This window comes from Haplochromis burtoni, unplaced genomic scaffold, assembly GCF_018398535.1.
Source record: "Haplochromis burtoni strain Fernald_Lab_line unplaced genomic scaffold, NCSU_Asbu1 Contig_458, whole genome shotgun sequence".
Taxonomy (NCBI): Eukaryota; Metazoa; Chordata; class Actinopteri; order Cichliformes; family Cichlidae; genus Haplochromis; species Haplochromis burtoni.
In genome coordinates this window covers 82108-107308 of record NW_024582819.1, presented here as the reverse complement: position 1 = coordinate 107308, position 25201 = coordinate 82108, and the positions used below count along the sequence as shown (strand labels likewise).

At 41.4% G+C, this 25201-nt stretch overlaps 1 protein-coding gene across 1 annotated transcript in view; it reads left to right on the top strand.

Moving 5' to 3' along the window:
- The window catches only part of prdm16 (PR domain containing 16), a gene marked incomplete at its 3' end in the record, with an annotated part of 167353 nt that overhangs the window by 68404 nt on the left and 73748 nt on the right, over nucleotides 1-25201 (top strand). Inside the window, 1 exon segment of the mRNA XM_042213585.1 lies at nucleotides 23191-23238. Coding sequence (XP_042069519.1) covers nucleotides 23191-23238 — 48 coding nt within the window.

The following is a 25201-nucleotide window of genomic DNA, read 5'->3' as shown; positions in this document are numbered from 1 at the left end:
CCTTCAGACTGATGAAGGGAGCTTTGAAGAGCAACATTATCTGTCCTTTGTCCAATGCAAAAATATGATTTCTCTTTGATGTACAAAGTGAGTTTGTGGTTGTTTTTCTTTTTGTCCGAAACAGCTCATTGAAAGAATTGTGGCAAATGCTCAGTTGATCCCCATGTCTTACGTCCATTGTTATTTATCATGTCCTTCATTCCTTGGCAGACAGCCCAAGAGGAGTCTGTTGGGATTTTTTGCTTTGACCCACAGTGAAACGACTAGAGTGGAACGGTTTAAGCCAAGTGGTTTGGGCAGTGGGGAGGTGGGGTCACTGCTGTGACAGCGAGGTTTGGGCCACAATGCAGCAGAAGTACCCTCTCCACTGTGAACTACTGTCATCCTTCAGAAGCCACTCAACTAGCTCTCCACAGTGCAAATCCTTTCTCTTCTCTATTCCAGCTGTCTGTCTGTCAGTTAGACACAGGACCTCATCAAAAGGCTTTGGAGTCGGGATTGAGGAAGACTGTGGAGGGAGGCAGGGTGGGAGGGGAGAGAGGAGGGAAAAAAGTGCTGTTACTGTAGTGGGTGGTAATGCTAAGCAAGGTAGCATGCCATGGGTGGGGAAAGGAGCTTAACACGGTTATAAGTTCAGGTGTGAGAATAGTTGGTGATGGAGGATTGGAGTCAATCTACACATCCCTCCATTTGGCACGGCAATTCATTGTGCATCCCACTCTCTATCCCTCCATCCATCCTGCTTCCTTTCCACCTCCCCCCACTCACAGCCACCTGCCTGCAAGCCACCACCAGTGTTCCCAGGGAGATGAGCGCCATGGAGAAGAAGGCCCACAAGGGATTAACTTTTCACATGGCTTGGAGTCCTCGTCTCAAAAGACCTGACAACCCCAGACGGCTTGATTAAAAAAGAAAAGAAGAGAAGAGGAAAGGAAAGGGGGAGGGCAAAGGAGGAGGAGAAGAGGGGGAATTCTTCACATGATGGCCCTGAGAGAGGGATTTTGGATATTGGGTGTCTTTTTTTTTCTTCGTCCAAAGCCCCCATGTCTTGGTTGAGAATGAGCAAATTGTTCCTCCTGTTCTTTCACCATTCCCTGTGTTGCCCAGCCTAAAGATGTGGGTGGGCATCCACTCACATTATTGACTCCATAAGGAAAGCCTATGGCTAAAAGCAAGAAATCATGGAAGTGGCAGCTTTTGATTACACGTTTCATCCTCTTTTATTCTTCTTTTGCCAAATATACATCAAGAAGAAGATATAATACAATATTCAGTGATCAGTTGCAGCTCGATACAACTATATGATAACGTCACAATGTATTTATCCATCGTTAATCTATTATCAAAACCCTTCTGTTGTTCTGTGTATGTCAGCATTGCATTACAGGCAAGGAAGACATTGGCAGAGAGAGTCGGCCAACCGTTGCCGGCTTAAAGTTCTAGTGTTCAAGTGGCAAGGCGCCCTATTTCCCCTCACTCTATCCCAGATAAATTGGGCATCTCAGGTTTGTCTGTGAGAAAGAGAGGACAAAAATCAAAACAAATGCTCCCACTGAAGTGAAGATGGGAGTAGGGTTGACTTTCCTCTCTGGCTAACGGATCAGCAACTCAACCTTGCGGGATAGCGGGCCACTTTATACCTCCCATCTTGTCCAAGTAACAGAGTGGCCCGACAGAGAGGTCAAGAAAGGTAGCAGGGTATCATTTTACAGATCACCACTCACCCTCTGGCTTCCTCCACATGGCTCACTTACCCTCTTCTCATCTCCACTGCTGGGATAGACTCACCCTCTCTTCCCACACCCCTCGGGTAGGACACAAACATTCATTGAAAACGGTTTTGTGGAAGTTGCATCCACTTTCTCTCTAAGGTTGCTGGCTGATCACATCAACAACATCCTCGAAATTCCTTCATTTCATCAGTTATCTAATCAGTTATTCTGTTATTTATTTTTTCAGCTCGAACTTTATTGATTTATTTGGCATTCTTTGACTTACAAGCAACAATATGTTTGCGGTAGGAACTAAAAAAACCCCAGAAATAAAACACAGAATGTGACAGGAACAACAAACGACTGGTTGCATTAAGGGAGAAATCCAGCTATAGGAAAGCAGATTTAAAGAAATCTAAAGGCATGTTTAGGATGACTACTGTAGAGCATATGAAAGGAACCAGGACTAATAAACACCACACCACACTTATTTCTGATTACTTTTGTAGTAGCTGTAGTGTTTTAGTCATTTCAGCTATCAATGCAAGAAATAGCAATAAACGTCATAGCTAACTGAATAATTTCACTCTGATATCAATCCAGATTTGTATTGAATAAATCTGCCCAGTATGGCCCTAGACTCCAGCAAGGTTCTGGACCTGTTTTGTGTGCACTTAACTTTAATTTAAAGCTGATTTCCATCCTCCAGGATGTTTTAGGCATTCTTTCTGTGTGGACAGAACAACTGTAATATTACAGTGATCTACAGGTAGCTGTTGGTTTTTAACCCAAGAAACATATCTTAAACCAACATAGAAAACATGATCATGATCAACATGATCAAGACTGATGTCCAGTTAAGTATGAGAAACTTAATAAAAGCATTTAATTAACTATATTTTATTTGAATATCAATATTAACTGTTGTGTATTAAATATCTGAATGTGTGACAAAAAAAATAACAAGAATAATGCAAAATGTCAGATTGTGTCTTAATCATAACCGTAAAGCAAATAATTGTGGAAGTTATAGACAAACTTTAGAAAAAAATACACACGCAGTCTCACAGTATGAGCAGTAGGGCTGCACTCTGTGTTAATGTGCGAAAAAGTAACAGAAGTATGTAAAGTGTGTGACCTCTAATGATACCCACACAGAGCTTGAACCCCCGCTATTCCTAAAGCGACAAAAATGACAGAGGAGATATGATACACTGACTCATATTCTTCTGACCCTCACACTAAATCAGTATCCAATCAGTATTTCTTTGTCTGAGCACTCCTTCGCTGCAGCACAGCTATCATTAAGTGACTCATTTAGGCCATCACAGGTGTAGCCTGCTGGTGGCTTTTAATGGGGAATGTTCTTTCTACTGTAATGCATGCTGAAGTAGCTGGGGCTAATGTGACCCCTATAGTTTGGCACTGCATTAGTGCCAGAAGACCCAGCAGTGAGCCTTTAACCTGGGGACGACAGGGCCATGATTATGTTCACTGCAGGGTAGGCTTGGCCAGAGGACAGTCAGCGATACACACAAAAGGATATGCCTACAGTGACTTACTCAGACACATGGGTAATTACTAGCTTATTCTCTGTAAGTTAGTTATATCTGTAGTCATACATGACCAACTTTTAGTTCAGAGAGCCGGCCCCTCTTGTCTTTATAGGGTAACTTAAAAAAGCACTTAGAAATGTATGTACACAAGTATCTTTCCTTTTCCTTTGTGCAACTGAATAGAAAAGTAAGTAAGCATGCATGCATGCTAGGATATGCAAACACTTAAAAAAGATCTAGCTCACATAAAATTGGCACACTTACTCTGCCTGTCCCATTTCCCTTTCACCACTTTAACAGCTCTAAAGTTACCGTGTTTACTGTCTCTGTTCACTTACTCTTTCTCTCACTGTCCCTCTTGGACACAGACACCAACACACACACAGACACACACACACACACGGAGGTTCCAATCGTATTTCAAGATAATTCTCTCTGCTCTTGCTCTTCTTGTCTCAGTATCTTGAGCCACTAGACACTGAATGGACCACAGGGAAAGCTGATCTCACAGACAGACACACACGATGCATGCACACATACGTGCACACTCACAAAGCTGCGTGTGGTCCCACCATTTCAGTCGTTACCGTGTTTTCTAATGCTTTGTCAGGTCCCATGGTCAGGGTCTCGGACTTAAGACTAATCTTTTAAATTCCCTTCACTGTTTCATTCCCTTTTGTCTGATCAGAAGTCACTTGCCCACCTTTATCACTTTCGCTTCTACTCTTTCTTTTGCGAGGCTTTGTCCCTGTGTGACTGTCGAAGGTTTGGTTGTTTTCTTTACCATCTTACTCTCTGCTCTTTCTATTTTCTTCCTTCTCCTGTTCGCGCTTTGCATAATTTAAATCAGAATTCCCATGTGAGTACCTTGCTCTTGACCTAGCTTAGAAAGCTCCTGATTGCTTTAATAGCAGTCTTTGGACCTGGAAGGTGGGTGTCTTTAAGGAACTCTGGTGAGAATCATGTGTGTGTAGTGCGTACTACCAAAGGGTGGTTGATTGGAACTGACCTCAAGAGTGTCAGGGGAAAAAGAAGCACAAATATGCAAAGTGGGCGTGTGTGCTTGCATAATTGGGCCAGAGAGGAATACAGCAAGGTCAAGTAGAACAAATGGTCAGTGGAGTGAACACTATGAGTCCATTAAAAAAAAAAAAAAAACCTCACAATATACATATGCATGTTCAAGGGGTACTGGTCACTTTGAGGTTAGAAAGAGGATGCTGTGATGGAGAAAGTTGTCAGTCCTGTTTCTACTCAGGAATGTATTGCAAAGCTTCTAAATGGAAATGAGTGTATGAAGTATAGCATTGCTGAAAAAAAAAGAGGCTTCGTGCTTTGTGGGCTTACCTTTGGTAGAGTGCAATTTAAAATTTCAGCCGGAATACACAAAAGTATAAAAGCAAGGCAGCGTGCTTTGCAGAAGAGGCACAAGTGTGCACAAGGCTAAGTCCTTCAACAGTGGGATTGCCCTAGCATTAGCAAAAGTCAGGAGGCCCAAAGTAAGCCCAGCTAAGGTTGGGGTGAGGCCTGTCAAACCCAAAGATTGAGTTTGAATTAGGCACACCATTCAAAGCTACTGAAAGGAGTTCCTGAGCCTCCTATTCTCTGCCAGCAAATTGGGAGGAAATCTGGCTATTGTGCAGAGTTTTGAAGAGGCTGCCGATGGGGAGGGGGCTGCACACTGTGCTTACCTATAGACAAAGGGTCCTGGGACATCCAGGAGAGGCTTTGAAATCGCTTTTGGGTAGAGACAGAGGCGGCCTGGAGTAGCTCCTGGTGTGGAAAAGGTCAACAGTTCTCTGTCAATGTAGATACCAAAAAGAAGGAGGCTAAACTTGAGATTTTACAGAATGGAAGCAATATGAATAACTGGAATTCAATTTCTCTAATTTTGAAAATGTGAAAATATGTCTAATATAGTAGTTATACCGTGTATTTCAGTTAGTTCAGTTCAATTGATGCTCTTTTTATAATCAATTAACAAACATGGGCTTTAAAGTGGTTGATGTCAGCTGAAGTTATTCACACCATTAGGTGCACGTAGTAGATCACAGTGTTGTGTAGTAGAAGAAAGACACAGTTCCCAGCAGTTGTGCTGAAACTGCACCACTGTGTCACAACATAACTACATTTCTCTCTCTGAATTAAGCTGGTTGTTCATCCAGTGAACTAAATGTTATACAGTACATGGAAAGAACCAAACTGGTATAGCAATAATACAGTAACACTTTTTTAAGTGGCTTAACTCCGTATTTATAAATTAAGACAAAGCAAAAGCACAATAACAAAAGATATTGAGTGTATTTTCTTAAGAAAGGTCCCAAAAAGCAGTAAACCCACCACTAATGTACATCATCAGCGATAACATACTAGCAACGTATTTTATAATATTGTTATAATTTTGTAATACTTGTGAAAAGAAGTGCGAATTGGCATTCTTCAAAACAAAAGTCTGTTTTATTTGTTACTGCATTACAGTTGTATAATATCTAGTTCATAATATGGGGCACCAAGCTACATGCATACTGTTACATAACTTGGTCGCAATCTAAACACATCTTCAGTTTTCCGTTGTTTCGCTTACCATGGCAGCAGCTGAGCTTCTTATATGTGTGTGAAAAAACTAACAACAAAGCAACTTGTAATGATGATGATGATAATGATGATGGTCTTCTTTTGGCTGCACTTTGATGGATGAGGATTGATGTGACCTTCGCTGAATTGTGTGTGCCTGCATGTGTTTTTGCGTATGAGAGAAGACAGACAATCCCTTAGGCTAAACAGCCCGGATCACCAGACGCACACATAAACACACACGGTTTAATGGGCAGACTTATGCTGCAGCTACCCTCTTCCTGATCAGCAGTGCAGCCCAGGGCTCTTCCGGAGTCTCTCTCCCCTACAAGAGTCCAGCTCCCCACGTCTGGCCTACTATACCAATGCCACCCCTCTCTTCTCATTTTTGTTCTTCCCGCTTCGCTCTCTGTCTCTCGCTCTCTCATTAATCAATGTCAAGCTGTCCAACAACAAGGCCGGCATTCTTTCGGTTCCTTGCATATGTCATTGTGACCCTCCCTCCCCCCCACTCCACCAAGTGAGCCGCCACCATCTTCCTTTCACATGGCCGCAGAACTGAAACCAGGGCCCGCTCTGCCAACTTGAAAAGGTCGTCTAGCAAAAGGAAGGGAGAAAGGTGAGGAGGAGGCAGTTTTCTCACTTCTGTCTATTCTTCCTTCATTTCTCTGCCTTCACTAAGCTGGGGACAGAAAAAAAAGCACCATAGTCTAATATAATTACCTTGAGACGTAGAGGAAGAAAAAAAACTTGGGAACAGTCAAGGCATCGAAGGAACGTGCATGTCCCCACTGCACAAACTGACATCGGGGTGACGTCTTTTATATGTAGTTTTTGGGTGTCCAGTTTTGTTCCACTGAAGGGCTTTTTGACATCTACTGAACATAGTGTTGACATCTGTAGACCCTCCATATAGAGGCTATTTATAGTGCAAATATGGTTGTTGTGGATGTGTTTTCAACTCATTTTAGACGTCATTTTTATACTGCTTCTAAAGGGTGGAGGACATGTTTTCTATAGGCTACCAGTTAATTTTTCAGTAGCTTTGTTTACACTTTGGATGCGGCTGAGACAATCAAATTAAGTTATTGGAAAATGATCTGGAACAGTACGCCTCCTTCTGAAATGGGACTAGATCATGACAGTTCTGTGTGAAGGAATGCAGAGTGATCAGCAGACATCTCCAAGATGGCATGCTAAAACAAAAGTGAACAGCTACACGGTGGATTTTGAGAAGAAATGTCCCCACCTTCTCACAGGCAGTTTACAAAATGTGCTCAGGCAGATAGTCCAGTTCATACATACACACTTGCACAAACTTTCAGTCCAACTACTGATCACAAGCACATTCAGTTCCTCGTTACAATCATAAGCTCTCTAAAACAGGATACTAAAAATCAACCATATATAACGCAAATGCTCTTTTAAACGTATTAAACGCATTGGATCCATCTTCCCTGCTTCTTTCCACTGAGCACCATTATTTGCACAACTCGTCATTAGCCTACAGAAACAGTCAGGATTCTTTCTATCAAGATATGCCACATCAGGAAAGATTGTTTTTGCTTGTCATGAAATTTTAAGCAAAAGTGATTAACCTCAATATGCTGTCCTTATCAAACAGGAGAAAGGTGAGGAACGCCTTTATATAGATGAAATTAAACCGACGTTATTCACATTTTCATACACACAGAAACCTCAAAATCAACACCTGCAGCTTTTTTGTGTATCCCAGGGACTGTTTTATGGTTACTATTACTCATGGGTATCCATTTCATTGTCACAGGATGCAGTTTCTCTTTTTTCCATACTGTATTTTCAGTATTAACCTAAAAAATGAGCAAACCCCTTCAGAGTCCCTCCTATCACTAATACCCTTTTTAAACACTTAACTGTCCAGGTTTACATTAAATAATGAGGCCACTTCTCGCATGAGCTCCTCAGCATGCTGTTTGTTTATAAAGAAGCAGATTGCCTCCAAATCAGCAATCATTTAATGGGTGGGGGGGCATGTACTTGGAAATCCTTTCTCTCTGTGTGCCCTCCTTCCCAGAGCATCTGTATGTATTTGTTGTACTAATGAATGGAACAAAAGTTTCCGGGGGCCCAGCGTGAGGAGGGAGCAGCCTGTGAGGCAAAACAGTCGTGGTGAGCCTGAAGTGGACTCTGCTGAGTGGTCAGTTGCTGTGAGGTTGACAGTGAGAGAACAGTAGACAGCAAGAGTGATGGAGACTTGACCCGGCAACCTCTCCCCTCCAACCCCTCTCTTTCTAAATGATAGATGGCTGTCCCTTCTTCTGCACGTCAAAAGCTTTTGCCCCCTCCAGACCTCCAAGGTCACATGCTTGTTCTTTACACATGTACAAATACACATATGCTCACAAATGGCACATGGAAATACTGATGAAAACACAATCATTCTTTTCATCTGTGCCTGTGGTCAGAGATTCAAACTTCTCAGCTTCAGACTGACTCAAACCTTTCAGCTTTACCTCCAGAACTTGTCATAAACACATATACAGACATGCACACTCAATGTCACTCCCACTGAGACCTTTACCTTCAGGCAGCAGATATGGATTTGTTAAGAGTTAGAGTTAAAAGAATGGACAGACAGATCAGTAGAAAGGCAGGGAGAGAGGCAGAGAACAAGGAGTGTAGACCAGACACTGAGCAGTAAATTACTTTGCCAATCAATCTTTCCCCTGGGTTCCCTTGATGAAAGCTGTCCAAACTTTCCCCCAGCACTAAGTAACCCTCCCACAATTTGTCAGTGGAACGCTGGGAAATAGGATGGACAAACAAGTGGCAAGATTAAATGTTGCTGCAAGGGTAGAGCGAAGGAGAGCAAAAGAGAGAAAAATCAGGAGGTCAAGCTGGAGAGAAAATGTGTCGTATGTGTGAAGCGAATGGGATGGCAGTGTTTGGATTAACAAAAAGAGAGGGATGTGTAGTGGGATGGAAAGAGACACTCATACGGTATAAAATGTGGGAAACTGTTAAGGAAGATTTGCACTGAGGAATGCATACTATTTTCCTCAATTTGGCTTGGGTAGCTTCTGACACAGACATACACACACTCGCATAAAAGCTTAGGCTCACGGGTCTCCATGGGTGGTACGATTGGGTGATACGCTGTGACTCAAAACATGCCGGGGTGATACATTGTGACTCAAAACATGTGACACCTCCCAATTACAGCATAGAGCAGAGCTAAGACTACAGAGATTTGCAGCTGCCTAAGTTACACATAAAACACATTTTAACTCTCCATTTTTTTTAAAGAAACACTGGCTACAATTATAGAATCTCTCCCTCCACGCACACACACACACACACTCAGCCTTTTCTCTTTTACACTTGTTTTCTGGCAACTTTCAGAGCGCCTCTGCCCAGAACAGTGAAGGGAGACTGAGGACTGTTGGGAATGTTAATTTGGTAATTTGTTGTTTTATATAAGCAGAGGACTGATGGTGGCGGTGCAGTGAAGGCAGCGCACACACAGTTGGTGTATTTGTCTGTTGGGGGTGTGGTGGATGTGGGGTGAGGGGGGGGGAGTCGGTGAAAGGAGAGGATAACTCTGGGTGACAAGGTCCGGAGCAGCGATGCAGATGACTCCCGACCAAGTTATTTTTCTTCGATAGAATTGGGCAAAAATGCCACGACGGTTGGAGAGAAAGAAGCGCCCCATGCCCATAGAAGGTATTAAGATGTCTCTGATGCATAGCTGCCCTCCTCCTCCTCTTCCCCATGTCTCTTGCTCTCAGTTACTCTCTCACTTCTAAGTCTGGGATGGTGGCCAAGTGCCACCAAGGACACTAAGGCTAATAAATCATCCTCATTTCAACATCTGTCCAGTTCCAAAGGGCTGCCCACTGCCACCACCCCACCCCTTGTGAAGATGGGTCCTTGGCTTTATTCCTCTTTCAGCATCCTTCCATACTCCCCCACGAACACCCCCTTCCAGACTGACAAAACATCCATTGTCCCATGCCCAAGTGAAGAAGAGACCCTCTTTTCCCCTCTTTGACAAAAGCCGTCTGAAGCCAAGATGGGGACTGCCAGCCGGGATGCCTGGGACCCGGCAGGGGTGCCCCCTCTCCCCCTTTTACTCTACTCCCGCCTTCTGGTTCATCCATCCCTTGCGCTCGCTCTCTTTTTTTACTTTTAATACTCCCCTCCTGTGGGGGTCACTCACTCAGCTCACCCCCCACCCTTTTCATAGTGGCGAACTCTCAGCCTTGCATAAAGACATCAAGTGACAGCAGTGAGAGAAAACAGCCAGATTTGGCAGAAAGAGATATTCGACATGGCTGTCAGCGGCCATTCTGCATGCCTTTTGTTCCCTTGGGTGTAGTTGAAATAGATAAATAAACAGTCATAGGCTGAAAAGCTGGGATCAGAAGCTTGTCGCATTTATTCATATTGAACGGAGAAGAAAAAGAGGCAAAAACCTGCTGCTGCCAATTAAGAAGAATGAGACAAAACTCAATTCACACTGTTTGGATTTGTTGTCATGAGTGAGGCTAAAACTAAGCTATTCAGTGGCTTTCTGTGATTTGCTCTAAAGATGGCAGTAGGTCTTTAGCATTGTGGGTGTCTCTGTGATGCAGAGATGATCCGTGAAGTTGTCTTTGGGCTCATCGGTTAAGAAGCACTCTCGCCACGGTTACTCACAAGGCTTCATTTACTGTGAATGCACAGTGTTTTTTCCCAGCACCTCCAGTTCACCCCCAGCAACAGGGAGTACCGCCCATAACTGTGGATGGGCCAAGCTCCAGCTATATTCAAAAGACTGTCAGCATATGTAAAGAGCAAAGTCACGCCACATTGCTTTTTCAAAACAGACATAATAAACTGAGTTATATATATGCTATATATATAGCATGCATCATCTGCTTCTTGATGATGCTGATTTAGCTTCTTAGCCCAACTTTCTTTACAGTGGACAGCTGAGCAACTGCTGTTCTTCTCGGCTATTACAAGATATTGTTACAGATGAAGTCAAGTCAACCAACACAGTTGTTTGTTGAAGCCACATGAACTCAGCTTGTTGCAGGGACTGAACCTCAAGTCATCATCGTGTCCTGGTGCTGATAACAAGGGTTAAGGGTACGTGGTAAGCTGTGGACACAAGTGCAATAAACCTTAGACTAAAAACAAAACCTAGCCAGTTGGCTAATCCTGGTTTCTGATGGTTGTTTGCCAAGAGTATGAGCTGCTGTTGGGTTTACTTGTTGTAGCTGCTGACCGCCTGTCATTCAGCATCATTGATAAGAAGTTGTAAACATAAATTGATGAAGGAAAGGCAGAAACAACCAATCCAGATGTACAAAGTAGTATTATAAGATAGTACAAGCCAAGGCTTGACATAAATGACATAATACCTAATATGCATAATTCTTTGAACTGCATAACACTGTTATTACATTCTGATGATTGATTTTGAAATGTTTTAATATTGTTGTAAACTGATAAATCTTACATTGGACCCTTTACGGTATTTAGTTTCACTTTTCAGTGTTTACTGGTGGGCCTCAAACCTTAACTTCATGCAAATGTTTTCATTTTGCTGAAACTGCTCAACCAGAGAAGAACATTTACCAATAAGGTCCTGTGATGAATTACTCAATTAGTGTTGGTGGCATTTTTGTTTCATATTTTATTCTGAATTATGTAGATGGCGACACTGTAATTAATGTTTCTTTTTTTTTTCTTTTTTGTGGTTGGGTCATTATGCATGGAAATGTATTTGCTTCTAATTTAGAGTTTAGAGTATTAGCTCATTATAAGTGGCAAGGGTTTTGGGATGGGAATATGTCTCCGCAAAAGGTTTTTGACAAAAAAACTTTTTTTCCCCCAGTGTCCATTTGTTTGGGTTCTTAGCATTTCTCATTAACATGTTATTATTCTGAGTTAATTCACATCAGATTTCATTATATAAAAAAGATTACGTACGTTCTGATTTTGTAAAAGATGATCTATAATCAGATTTTCTGCTTCCTTGCAAATCATATCCTGTCACTGTGCTTCTCTAACCCTGCAAAACATTTACATTTCCAATTAGGCACCAAGAAGAATAGCTAATTTACCACAGCATGCAGGCGCCTGATGTCTCAATCTGCCCAGTGTCACCAGTGTGAAAAGGAGTACTCTGTAATCATGCAGACACATTCACTTATAGAGACACACACAAAAGAAAACAGGCTGCACGGAGTATGAGAGTTGCGGACAGACCCAGTCCAGCGAAGGGAGTGCATGAAAAAGTTAAGACATGAAAAAAGAAAAATAAATAATCGACTCACACTTAAAAAAAGTGAAGAAGGGTCTTATTGAGGCACTAGAGCAGCAGGACAGGCAGCAGTTCAGTAGTGGCCCCAGATTGACTTGTCTCTGAGTGGACAGCCAGCCAGCTCCTCCACACAACACCCACATTGTCCGCTGTGCCAACGAGCCAGAGCAGGGCTCCACTCCTCAGGGGGCTGACTGAGACGAACACATTATAGATACATGTTAGCCTTGGCCCGACCTTCTGTATACCGTGTGAGGCATTCAGCGGAAGGGAGACAGAGGAAGGAGGGAGGAGATGAGAAATAAAACGCATATGGAAGTTATTGAAAGCTACATAATGGATAAGCCTATCCGACAGCTTAACAGCCTCGAAAAAGAAGGTCTTAAAAAGTCTTATAAAGAGAGGACACACATCACTCTTACCCCAACTGAATTTTAGATGCTGTGAAATGAGATATGCTGTTTCTTCACAGGGGTGAAAATAGAGAGAGATAAAGGGAGAGGGAGGCATTTTTTTGAGACGAGATGTTTTCAAGAATCCATTGGCTTCCTAAACCAGTAGCTCTGTCTTTAGCTGTCTGGCAGAATCATCTTACTTGAGCTTCCATCTCTTTCTTGGTGCATTGTGAGGCATCCTTGTTGATCTGATGGGAAACCTCAGAGCTGCAGTATTATCATATTGTGTAATAGCCACCGGTTGCAGAGGTTCCTCCCCATACCCTGAATTTGGGGTCTGTTTCCCAAAAACTAAAAATCGTTACTGGCACTGTCTCGTTTTTACCCATGCTCCTTTTCCTAGCCTGCTGCTCAGTACACATTGTGTTTTAATAAAGTGTGTGTAATAATATAAAATGTTTCTGTTTCAGCTTTTATCTTTCCAATGTCATTAACAAGCAGCTCAGTGATGGACACTCCCCACTCTATTTACGCATCTGCAGACTTATTCACTTAAGGCCCATCAGCTGCCACAGGCTTTATCTCGCCTTGCGATAACACTGTTAACAACAGTAATGCGTGGTGCAAAGGAGCCACTGGAACTGCCACTGTCGGGGTGAATAAGTGAGGTCAAGGGCTTTTAGCACCTGGTGATGTTGCTCCAGAAAGGCTCCAGCTCTGCTCTATGGTCATTATACTCCTGTGAAATGTGCAGCTTAGTTTTGTTTTTAAATCTCTTCTCTAAACCCTTCTCTGTTTCTGTGCTTTCCAGTGTTAGCAGAATTGGGAATAAGAAAAAAAGAAAACTTGATGGAACTCGGCAGGACTGAACGGTGCCTTTCCTCCCCACATGCCTTGGGGAAAACATTGGTGTTATTTTAAAAATCGCACTGTTAAAGATTAATGTGGGCCTTGAGGAGTGTGTCATCGTTCCTTAACGACAGGGCCGAGGCGCCGAATAAAGCCAACACTGTTCTGTCCCTCAGCCCAAGGACAGATAAGTTTCCTCTCGCTCCTGCTTTCCCTCGTCCTTTGTCCAGTGGCTCTCTCCCCCTAAATCATCTCCTGTAACTGCAAGGGCCAAAATGGGCAAAAACATTAATGACTGTTGGCTCCAAAATCTATTTCTTCTTTTGTCTTGGTCCCGGCTTTTTCTGTTATTTAAAATAGATGAACGAGTGGGTGCAGAATAGAATACATCCTGGCTTTGGGGATATAATAACAAAAAAAGAAGGTCAAGAAGCTATTTGCAAACATTTTCCAAGCTGATTGCTCTTGTTAGATGACTAATGGAAAGTCCCAGCTCTGAGTTGTGACTATGCAACTCCCCCAATAAAATCATCAGTCATCATCACATGGACAGGCCAGACAGTCAGACAGCTATAAACTAGGGTTCATAGACCAGAATGGCGCATCCTATCTGTACATATCGTACTAGGATGATCGTGCGGATGATGATGAAAAGCTCTACAAAAAAACAACAACTGTTTCACAGACATCGGTGAATAAAATGATAAGTGTGATAAGACCTGTGAGGTTTGATGGGTCTCATGTCTGAGGTGTGCAACTGGAACTTAGTGTCCCTTGCTGAAGGTTTGTGCTGATAACGGAAGTGCTCGATAAGCTGGGCAACATGAATCTTAGTGACAGAGATAGTCTCTCCTTCACTCTAATAGGGCTGTAAAAACTTGGCCTTATATGGCTTAGCTAATAAACTCATTTTTGATGAGCACGAAGGTCAGAGGAGTAGGTATTAATATTCACCTGCACAGAGGTGCATTTTCTCTTCAGCAGTCTGACTTAGGGGCTTATAATTGCTGGTATTGATCGAACAGTTTTTGGTTTATATGCAATAAGAGCAACTGAACTTTGGAATGACATGAGGTATCTGTCAGATATTAAAATTTTACTTGGCAGCGTCTTGCACCACAAAGTCCACTCCTGTGCAGAGTTTTTTCCATTCAGCGCTGGGATAAGCAGTAGCATCGTATCATTGCTTTTGCAACATCATTACCCCACATTCTTTTGAAGTCTGATACCACGTGACACTTCAACTCATCTTGGGTTTTGATGGCAAAAACATCAGACAATGGCCTTTGTACAAGGGAGTGGAACCGCTACATTATCTCCAAACAGTTATATCTTATATCTTTGAGATGTCCACAAGGCCAAAACAACATGCCAGGCTGATGAAAGAGAAGCCAAAGATGTAACTGTATCACTGTCAAGCAGTGGTGGGCAGCATGTCTCACAACCTGCTTTTACCACCCATTACTTGTTTAACCCAGACAGACAAACTTTAGGTCAGCTGAGGGGGGGGGGAAAAGGACAGCGGTGAATCATCTTACTACAATATTCTTGGACACTGCTGCTATAATTGAATTCATTAGCTTCATTAATCATAAGAGCTTGACATTTATTGTGGAGGTGATGGGTTAATCCTGTGGACTTAGAGACACTTCCTGAGGTGATAAATGTTGCTATCTCTCAGGAGCAAGGCTAAACAGAGTATGACTCCAGGAAGACAGAGAAGGAAAAAAAAAGCCAGACAGAGCACAAGAGCCCCACAAAGGTGGCCATATAGCAAAAATCTGAGAGAGCAAATCGCTGAGTGCAGAAAAGTAGATGATTCTTTTCCACAACCCATTTAATCAGTCATATCTTGATGTTACCTTTGTGTTTTTAAAGTACCACTGCTCTTCAGTTTGTTTTTCTTTTTCATTATTTAGTAGACATAATTTTGTAGTCACCGTCTTCGTCATTTGGATCGTCGAGTGTGGTGATTTCTAAAATCCCCTGATAAAAAAAAAACTACCCATGTAGTGAGTACAGAAAGACTATAGAGGCTTTTCAACCATTATTTAGAACATATGCAATTGCCAGATACTAAATTGCTGGTGAAATAAAAACATATGAAACTAAAAAAAGGATTTTGAGACCATTATTTGCACTTGGCAATCAAGTATGTTACCTTTTCTTTTTCTTTGTATAAGCCCTATGCTAAATTTCTGGCCACCATAGTAAAAGAAGTCATTTATAGCCAATATCTCCAGACAGTATCTTTTGGCAGTAGCAACTAGCTTAAGTGCTCTAGTCTTTATATGTTTCCACCGTGTAAATAATCTGATTGGCCACCAAAAGAAATCACAAGGATAAACAACGTTCTAAGTTACAGTCCATTTGTTATACACAAATGCTTTTTGTGCTTTATCGTCACATCATACTCAAAATAGCACAGATGCTAATAGCAGCCATTAAAACTATTAAGCTGCCATTATTATTGCTGGTATTTATATTGTGCACAAGCTTCAGTTAGGGATAATTGCGTTTGAATTTATTCGGTAAAAACTTACACACTTAAAAAAGCATTTTTTTAAATTCATTTGATGGATCTGTTTCTGTAAAAGAAAGGATATTCTTAACCAATGTGCAGCTTTTTCTTAGTCATTTCATTGTGTGTTTGTTGAAAAGTATATTAGCACAATAAAAACAAAGCCCTATACCATTTACTTTAGTCCTACTGATAACCTAAGACCTAAGTCTAAATGTCTTGGTAAACACAGAGGCCAGGACCACTACAAAATGACTACTCAGAGTAAAGACTGGCTCACAAATGTGTATACCCACACTAGATTGCACCGAAACTGCTGGAGGTGCTTGATAATTGATCTGGATTACTGTTAGTACTGTAATTATGTAGCCTAATGGTTCTAGTATGTGTATAATTTGTCACTGTTTGGTGCATCAGATCAAACATCATATTTCCAATGCTGGGCACAAACAAACACTCTCATACTCTTGAACAGGAAATTCATGTTCAAGCCTTGTTTGTTTATCTGCCAGAGAAATCTCAGCAGCAAGTTACTTGGTGTAGCTGTGGCCTTCTCGGGCATCATCATAATCATCGTGTGTAGGACTCGACCTTGGTATAAACTCATGAAACCCTTAAAAAAGCCCTTACTTGTCTTAAGCATTTTCAAGGGGATGCCTCACTAAAATACACAGCACATATGAAAGCCAATATACAGACTTGTAAAATACAGTTTTTCAAGCAAAAACTTGCTCAAAATGTCTTTCTGTTTTCCTCATTTTCTCCTGTCTTGCACTTTGTTGAATATCTGTCCACATGTAGTCCCCTTGTTTGAGCAAGCCTATTCTTTACATACATATACTGGGTTTAAAGTAATGAAATGAAAAGCTACCAAACCCATGCTGTTTATGCTGAAATATGCTTATGTTGTAAATATTTAGCCTGACCCTGATAAACTATATGCAATTTACTCGCCAGTTGTCAGTCATCACATGACAATATCTCAGTGGTTGCTGTCCAGAAAAGCCTTGATGTGATGAGAGATCTCCCTGTCTGTGTTTCTGTGCCCTTTTCTACCTACTAAAAGGAATTCCTGGTTTGAATTAGGGATTCATCTTGGCACTCGACGGAGGGACAGACAGTGTGGTCTGATATACGTAAATATACAAATTCAGTTTGTAAGGGGAAATGAAGATCTGAAACATGTGACACTGCTGAGCTGAATAGCAATATCAGATTTACGCCATGCATCGATGTAAACATTGAAATATGCACTCGATGTGTTTGCACTTTGCTCAGCTAAAATGAAAAGTATCTGTGGCATGACCTTTGATTGAATTTATATGCCCCAAGGTCAAGACTCTAAATCTTACCCCATAACCTTGTGCTTGCTAAGAGGCAATATGTGTCACAGAAAGAATGGGAGATCATAAGAAATAAAGCAATATGATTTTTCTTCCTGCTGCCACGTGTCGATAAACTGCAACCTTTATCAAAATGAATAGGGAAGACGCAATATATCATTATCTGAAAGGCATGTCACAGCAGCTGCCGATGCTGTGTAGGCAATCCTCTTAGGCCAAAAGGTAGGGTTATTTATTGGGTCTGAACCTTGCGGCTGTCACACCATCTGCTAGCAGAAGATCTATTGGCACGCCTTTATTCACTTATGATTATTACTGATCATCTGCCCAAATGACCTATCAATAAAGTGGAAGCCTAGCAGATAATTTATCTGTATGGTTCTGTCGATATAAAGTTCAGAATCAAAGGCCTTAAAAGGATAAGGGGTCTTGGACGTCAGATGATGAATGGTCGAACAAGGCGCCCATGAAAATATGGCCCTTTTAATAAATTTACAAAATCCAGCTCTCTTTCCTCCTCCCTCCACCTCCCTTTGCATTCCTTTTGCCCTCTTTTTCATGAAGTGAGCTTCTTTCCCAATTTCTGTTTGCTAAGTGCAAACCTCAATTTGAAACATCACTTTCCTACAAAGAAATGACTTCAAACTCTGCAATTGTATGAACGCAAATATTTGATCTGCTCAATCGTACTGAGTGTGGCATCTCGACTGCATGTCTAAGCAAGATCTGCGAATCATACAAGACACTGGAATGATGAGTCAAGCCTGTCCGGGGTCGGTGTAAACCTCTGCCAGTATATTTTCACTATGCCATTTTCTTCATAAATCACACAAAGACTCTCAGGACACACGGGGTCAACGCTTGTTCTGTAAATATCAGCCGCTTGTATTTGACAAGTAGCCGTGACTTTCCAGAGTCACACAATAGTTCTGAGTGTTTGCCTTCCAAATCTAACCTTTGTGCACTAATCTCTATCTCACCAACAGTTCTCAGTTCCGTCACAGGCCGCACCCTGACCCATCTGGGTGTAGGATTGGGTAACAGAGAGCTTTAACGCCATGCAATAAGTGTCTGATCTCCCTGATCCTTTTTTCGTTTTTCGTTTTTTTCGTTTTTACTGATAAAGTGTGTAGTTTTCTCACATTAAGTTTAACAGAAAGTGTAAGTAACAATAGGTAATCAGTGGTTAAGCGCATAATAATCTTCTATAGCGGCTAGAAAATGAAAGAACGGAAAAAGAGAGTGAAACTTTCCTATCAGCAGTGCCCCTGATGTTTGCCTTGGCCAAAGCACCTTAAGTCTTCCACTTATTAAAGGCATCATATTGTATCTAATGGACGCCCAGTTTCCTGGTATTTAGCAGTGTGAATTTCAGCCCTGTTTCCTCTTCTCCTTCCTTGGTCTTCAAACTTACCTACTTAATCTTTGTATGAAACCTCATTGTTGAGGTATGTTTTTAAGAAGTCATAGCCCTGGTCTTGTTTTAGGTCAACTGTCAAAGCCACTATCTCTGGGAAGTCCTGAAATAGCCACATTTTACCCCCTTTTAAAGAGCACGCCAGAGAAAGGACTTGGAACAACAAGCAGGCATTATCTGACTTGATGCTAAAAAGCAGACTCAGTCAGACAAGCATCCTTACTTAAGCAGTCTCTGGCAGGAAAGTGTAAAAGGTTCATTATCAGGGATTCCAAATGATAGCAAGAGACCACAGACAAAAAAAACCCAAAAGGAGACTTTTTATCACTTCTTCTTTTGTTTTTTTCTTTTCTTTTCTTTTTTGGGGCAGTTGTGACATTTTATTGATTGTAGTGCTGCGAGCAAATGTGCAACTGTGTGGGAGTCAGAAGAGTTAGATACATTTGTAGAGATTGTGTTTGACATGATGGTTAGTTCTGATTTTAAAGGCTCCAACAACTTTTTTGTTCTTTTCTTTTTTCTTTCTTTCTTTTTTTAAATTTCTTGCTCAATGAAAAAAATATGTTTTCTCAACAGCATATTATTCAACTCAACCCACAGTGAAAGACCGCTTCCTCTCCATCTGTACGTCAAAAAGATCAATAACATAACCAGGGCATTGCCACCACAATGAAACTCTGTCACTGTGCCAAGAAGCTCCAAAAGATCCCAATAAATGCGTAGCAAAACTTTCAATTTGTGGATTTCTTGGTGTGGCACTTGCAGCCAATGGGTTGTCAGTCAGGGCCCTGGTTCAAAAAACCCTGAGGTTTGTTTGCTGCTGGTTCTTTTTGGAAACTTGTGGCTTTGTGACATCCTCGGCCCTCCATTGGGCCGTGTTACTGTATTGCCTCATATTATCCAGGGTTGAGGAGAATTGTTTTTGGCAACAGAATGCTAACATTTTCCTACGATGCAAACCTCCAAGTGAGGCCCTCTTCTTCTGCTCACTCCAATGGATGAGCAAGCTTTGTGAGGTCCTTCTCTACCATGGGAACCATGGGTACTTTTCTGATATCATACCAGTGAATTTTGTGACTATGAGAATAGTGTATGTTTCATTCTTTAAAAGACTGACTGTACATGCAAAGCATACATATGTGCCTTTATGGGCTCTATAAAGAGACCCTGTTTGGGGTTGTTGTGCTGTTTTTTTAATAGAATGATTTTACTCTGTCATGTGTTTTAGACTGTGACAGAGCTTGTAAAAACAATAAAGCGGTCCACTCACTGAGGGTCATGTTTTCTTTTGTCCACTTGGTCGTCATGTTCTGTCAATACGAATGGTGCTAAGGTGGCGTTGAAAAACTCCTGACTCTGTCCAATAACAAAAGTTATGCTATGAAAAACTAATAATGGAGGGGTTTTCCCTCACAGCCAGGTCGAAAGCACACGCCACAGACACATAGTGTCACGTGTACAAACACACACAGTTACGCATATTCCTAATGAGGGTCTGGACAGCTCTTGGTGGAAGGATTCTGCAGGTGGCTGCACTTTCATCAAGCCACGACTGGATTTGTTTATGTTTGAGGTCATATGGGCCAGAGAGAGACATTTGTGTGCCCAGACACACATTTTACACACTCTGTCTAATTACCCTCACTTCAGTGTTTTCTCTTTTCCATAAGACATATTGACATGTCAGCATTCAGCAGGCTAGATACAGAACAAATGGACAATTTTACCTCTCTCTGTGTGTAGTGGAAAATCTATCCCTCAACATAGGCCGGTCTGTATTTCGACCTGTCTCTTCAACCAAGAGTAAAGTCACTTTGAGGCAATGGTGACACGTGCAATAAATCATAGGTCTGCCAGTCAGTGGCCAATCACATTTTCCTTCCCTAATTAATAGCTTATTTATTTGTTTGGCAGAGTCCTGCTGCAAGGGTACAATATTCGTAGCGTGTGTTTGTCTGGTAAGTGTGTGAGGGTATTATGTGAGTCAGTGTGTACACACAACTTGCCAATGTTGAAAGAGCATCTCCACCTGTCTTTGTCAACTTTAGATCACAGAGTACCCTGTTAACCACTAATCTTTATATTTAACTTCCCCCAAAAAATGGGTTGCTTCACAATAGACAATCTACATTACAAATGCATAGAAATAAAATGCAAGGAAGCTTTATAATTAGTCGGCCATATTTCTGACAATGAGCTCAGTGTTTCTGGACTCAGAAGGGAGGTTTGGACGAAGGAGTGCCCACACAGTCCCGACCCCCAACCTAAAGCTGAAAGGCATTAAGGCATCAGTAAAACCACTCATGTCTGCTTGCATGTCTTCTAGAGTTTTAGGTTACTCTTGCACAATTTGATACACACACACACTTGGCATGTAGCTGAGCAGAGCAGAGGGAAAGTCCAGAAATTGTCCTATAGCTGTTGAACGCCTGGTAGCATTTTAGATGACCCAGCCAAGCTGTTGGTTTTGTAAACTGTTGCAGCTGGTTTGGTGTATTACAAGAAATAGGACAGCACACTCCAAACTGCAGCCTCTCTCTCTTACACACTTTCTCTAGTTTACTGTCACTCTATTCCAATTTTTAAAGTTCACGAGCACTGTTTTTTTACCTCCCAGGCAGACGTAGAAATCGGATATCTTTCTTTCTAATAAATAGTCATGTTGTAATCATGTTAAAAAACCGACGAGGCCTACTTTTGTTCCACAAAATTTAAAAAAATTGTCTGTTTATTTTGTGCCGGTTTATGACCGCTTGTTCCTTTAAATCATGACGTTGGCATCTGTGGCTGCTTTTTTCATCAAGAATAAACTTTGTCGTGGTTTCTTTTTTTCATCCATATGCCCCTGTAATTTACTAAACTGAAATAATGAACATAAAATTTGATATACAAGAAATGCTTTATAATAAAAGAAAATTTAAAAAACGCACAAAATTGGAGGATCAGCAAAGTTTGTTCATTTTTCACAAACTTATGCTAGCATGCCTGTAACATAAGTTACCAAATCAGCAGGGACACTTATATTTTCATCTAGCAGCACAGTTTCTATGTGCACATTTTTAAAACAAGGGAGCTACAGTTACAAGTGAAAAATCTTCAATTTGATAGCATGTTTACTGTTGCTTTGTTTGGAGTGGATTTCACAGGAACAGGATGCGTCTGTAAAGGTTTAGATGATGTGTACAGTAAGTAGGTTGAAAACACTTTTGTAAGTGTCTGTGGTGTAATTACTACCATTTGGTGAGGCTTAGAAGCACATCCCTAGACAGCTTAATGTAGAAAACCATCGATTAAGGTACATCCGTGTGCATATGGGCCATCTGGTTCACTGTTTGGCAAGGGGGAGGGAGGGAAGAAGAAGAAAGAGTCAACTTTTCTGCTCTACTATGTACTAAAGTTCCTTTTTTTTCAATCTTAACTAAAGAATAAACAATTGGAGAAACTCACAAGCTCTTTTTTTCCCTGAGGTTCAAGCAAGTGGGCATAACCTAAATCTCATGCACATAATTCATAATAACTTCCTGTGAATTACAGCGTTGTATTGAAAGGTGCATAAAAGACATCGCTGTGAGCCAGAATTTGAAGAATAGCTCAACAGTCTACATGGAGATTCCACAGCAGATAAATATCTCTTTTCCCATCACGGTGGGCCGCATTGGTTAAGGAAATACAAACTTTAATATGTCAGCTCTAATATAAGGGCAGCCAGTCTTGTCACAACGTCCAAACAACATGCATACTGTTAAAGGGCAGATGGGGAGGATAGTGAGCAGGAAAAGGAAGGTTCAGATATGCTTTAAGTCTGCACTTGGGGAAGTTTTATAGGCCTAATTTGACCTAAACTCAGTAAAGTACTATGCTGATCCTCAACTCCACCCCAAACTGCTCTGAAAACAGTCTGCATTTCTTCTTTGATCCTCATTTACCATCAATGGGCTTCAGAGAGGGAGAGAAAAAGACAGGCAAACTTAGAGAGACTCTGGGTTACCATTCTATGTGAAATGCCCTCTCACTGCAGCAGAGTAGCCCGATCTCTTCATCATTCCCCCACTTCCTTCATTTCCTCTAGCAGACACTGGGAGCATTCTACCACCCATCTGCCCCCAGTAAATATTGCTTGAAGGCTTAATTATACACACACACACTGACACACATACACACACACATAGATATTCTCAGTGAAATTTCCTGCAATGCTGAAGCGGAGAATTAACGTCAAATACGGGGTATTCATTCATCAGAATGTGTGCAGTGTTATGTTTGCTTCTGTGTGTGTTTTTGTGACCTCTTAGTCCATTATTATATCCCTCTGGTCACATTTGTAGCCCAGAGGGTGTATGTGTGTGATGAACTGCGAACACCCCGTGCTTTTGTCATCAAGCACCGACGGTCAAACCTTATTTGAAGTGCTGGAATTGATGTTTTCTTTTAATGCTTTGACAAATGTATTTGACTCTCAATCAAAATCAAAACTTGTCTGGCACACTGAAAAGATATGTATATTATATATGTTTTTGTGTTCGCTTTGCAGATGATGAATGACCATGAGGATGACTCCCCTGATAGCTGCATCAAAAAGGTAGGATAGTTATAAATCGTTATACTGCTGTGCAACCCGGATCACTCCCTGAATAACTATTTTGCTGGTTTTTACCAATTAATCAAAACTATCAGATTTCTTGGGAGGATGAAGTAATAAACTGGCATTTTGTAGCAGTCACAGAAAAGTGGGTCTTCTATTCCACATTTGACTGTGTTTGTGGGATCTAAAAAAAATCACTGGCCTCTGTGTGAGGTCATGTGAGCTTATATTTTATTGCAAGAACCTCCACTAGCAAATTTTTTAAAGCATGTTGCCCATCAGTAATGTCCGTCTATGTAGTGCACTGCAACTGCATTCATTGGCTAGCGTTTAAGTGACTAAAGCCTTTATTATCAATGAAGACTGAACAACAGTGATCTGCATTCTAAGAAACCCTCTCTTCACTCAGATAAAAAAGACTGACGCGCACACACACAGACACACACACAAACACACTATGACCGATACGTCTCATTGACCAGTCAGTGACCACTTTATGAGGTGATAAATTTATTGAAGAGGCTGGGCAGTTTGATTTTATGACCAGTGTCACTAGGTCAACAAAGAACAGCAAGAGAGTTCATGTCCATCTAATGGTCCATGAAAGAACAATGGCTTCTGGAGAGGGCACGCTCTTTCTGAGAAATACTAAAGCTATTGCAGGCATAGCCAACTCAAGTCAGTGACCGAGTAGTCGGAATCAGTTATTGAAAACCAACAGCAGTAAGTTATATTGTTTAGCAATATATATTTACAGTATCCCACCAAAACAAGCAAAACCCACTGAGAGCTGAATTTTTTTTTGCCTTTAGATTGCTTGAACTTGTGTTATAGTAGCTCTCAGATCTTTGAGATGGCATTGCTGCAACATTTATTATATTTTTACCTTTGTGTTATCTTACATGACAAAATGGTCAAATATGAGTAGGCTGCTTTTTTAATATAAAAATCTGACTATCTTTGAATAAGTAATTGTGGAAGAGGACTGAACATCTGCATGGCAAAATTTACTTCAAGTCTTTTTAGTGCAGTTTATAATTATGGCTCTTAGAAAAGAAATATGAAATAAGTGTACTCATTTGCATTTCAGGTCAAGGGTCCTGTTGCTGTGGCATCTATAAACAGGCAGGCATGTAAATCACTGACTGCTTGGTTGATTTGAAATCCTACATTAGTCAATGAGCTTATTTTAAGAGTTGACCGCAAGTGGTTTGGGCTGTTCCGTCTTCCCCACATGTTCGTACAATGTGGAAAAACCTACTTGGTTTTATAAACTACCAACCACCTTCCACATAAGAGTGGCCCATGCACTCCAGTCAGCATTCAGCAGGCACACACACACTCACATGCTTAGACGTTTCCATACATGCAGTGATAGGAGCATAGAGTTTTAATGTGTATACACTGAGGCTCACACAGATGACAGAACACAGGCTTACAACATGCCTACCTATGGTTAATAAAAAAAAGCCCAACAGACACACGCACAAAAACACACTGGCCACATCTCATTATGCAGTGTGTGAGTTGCGGTGGGCCCTCATCGGGCGGTGGCAGACCACATGCCTGTTATGAATATGAATGAAATTATGCATGAGCCATTCCTTATGACATGACTCATTCATCTGCATGCAGTCGCACACAAACAGAGGGCATGCACGCATGCACGCACACACAAACACCAGCTTCTTCTGCCTCTACTGTGTCACTACCATTGCTATGCTTGATTAAGGCAGAATTTTAATTTAGTCGTAACTTGTGAATAAACTAGTTCATTGCAGAGAAATGTGTTTGCATAACTGCGGGTTATTAGTTCTCATTTGTTACACTGCGCCACATTCCAGCGAACAGAGTTGCAGTTATGTATATCTATCTATCTATCTATCTATCTATCTATCTATCTATCTATCTATCTATCTATCTATCTATCTATCTATCTATCTATCTATCTATCTATCTA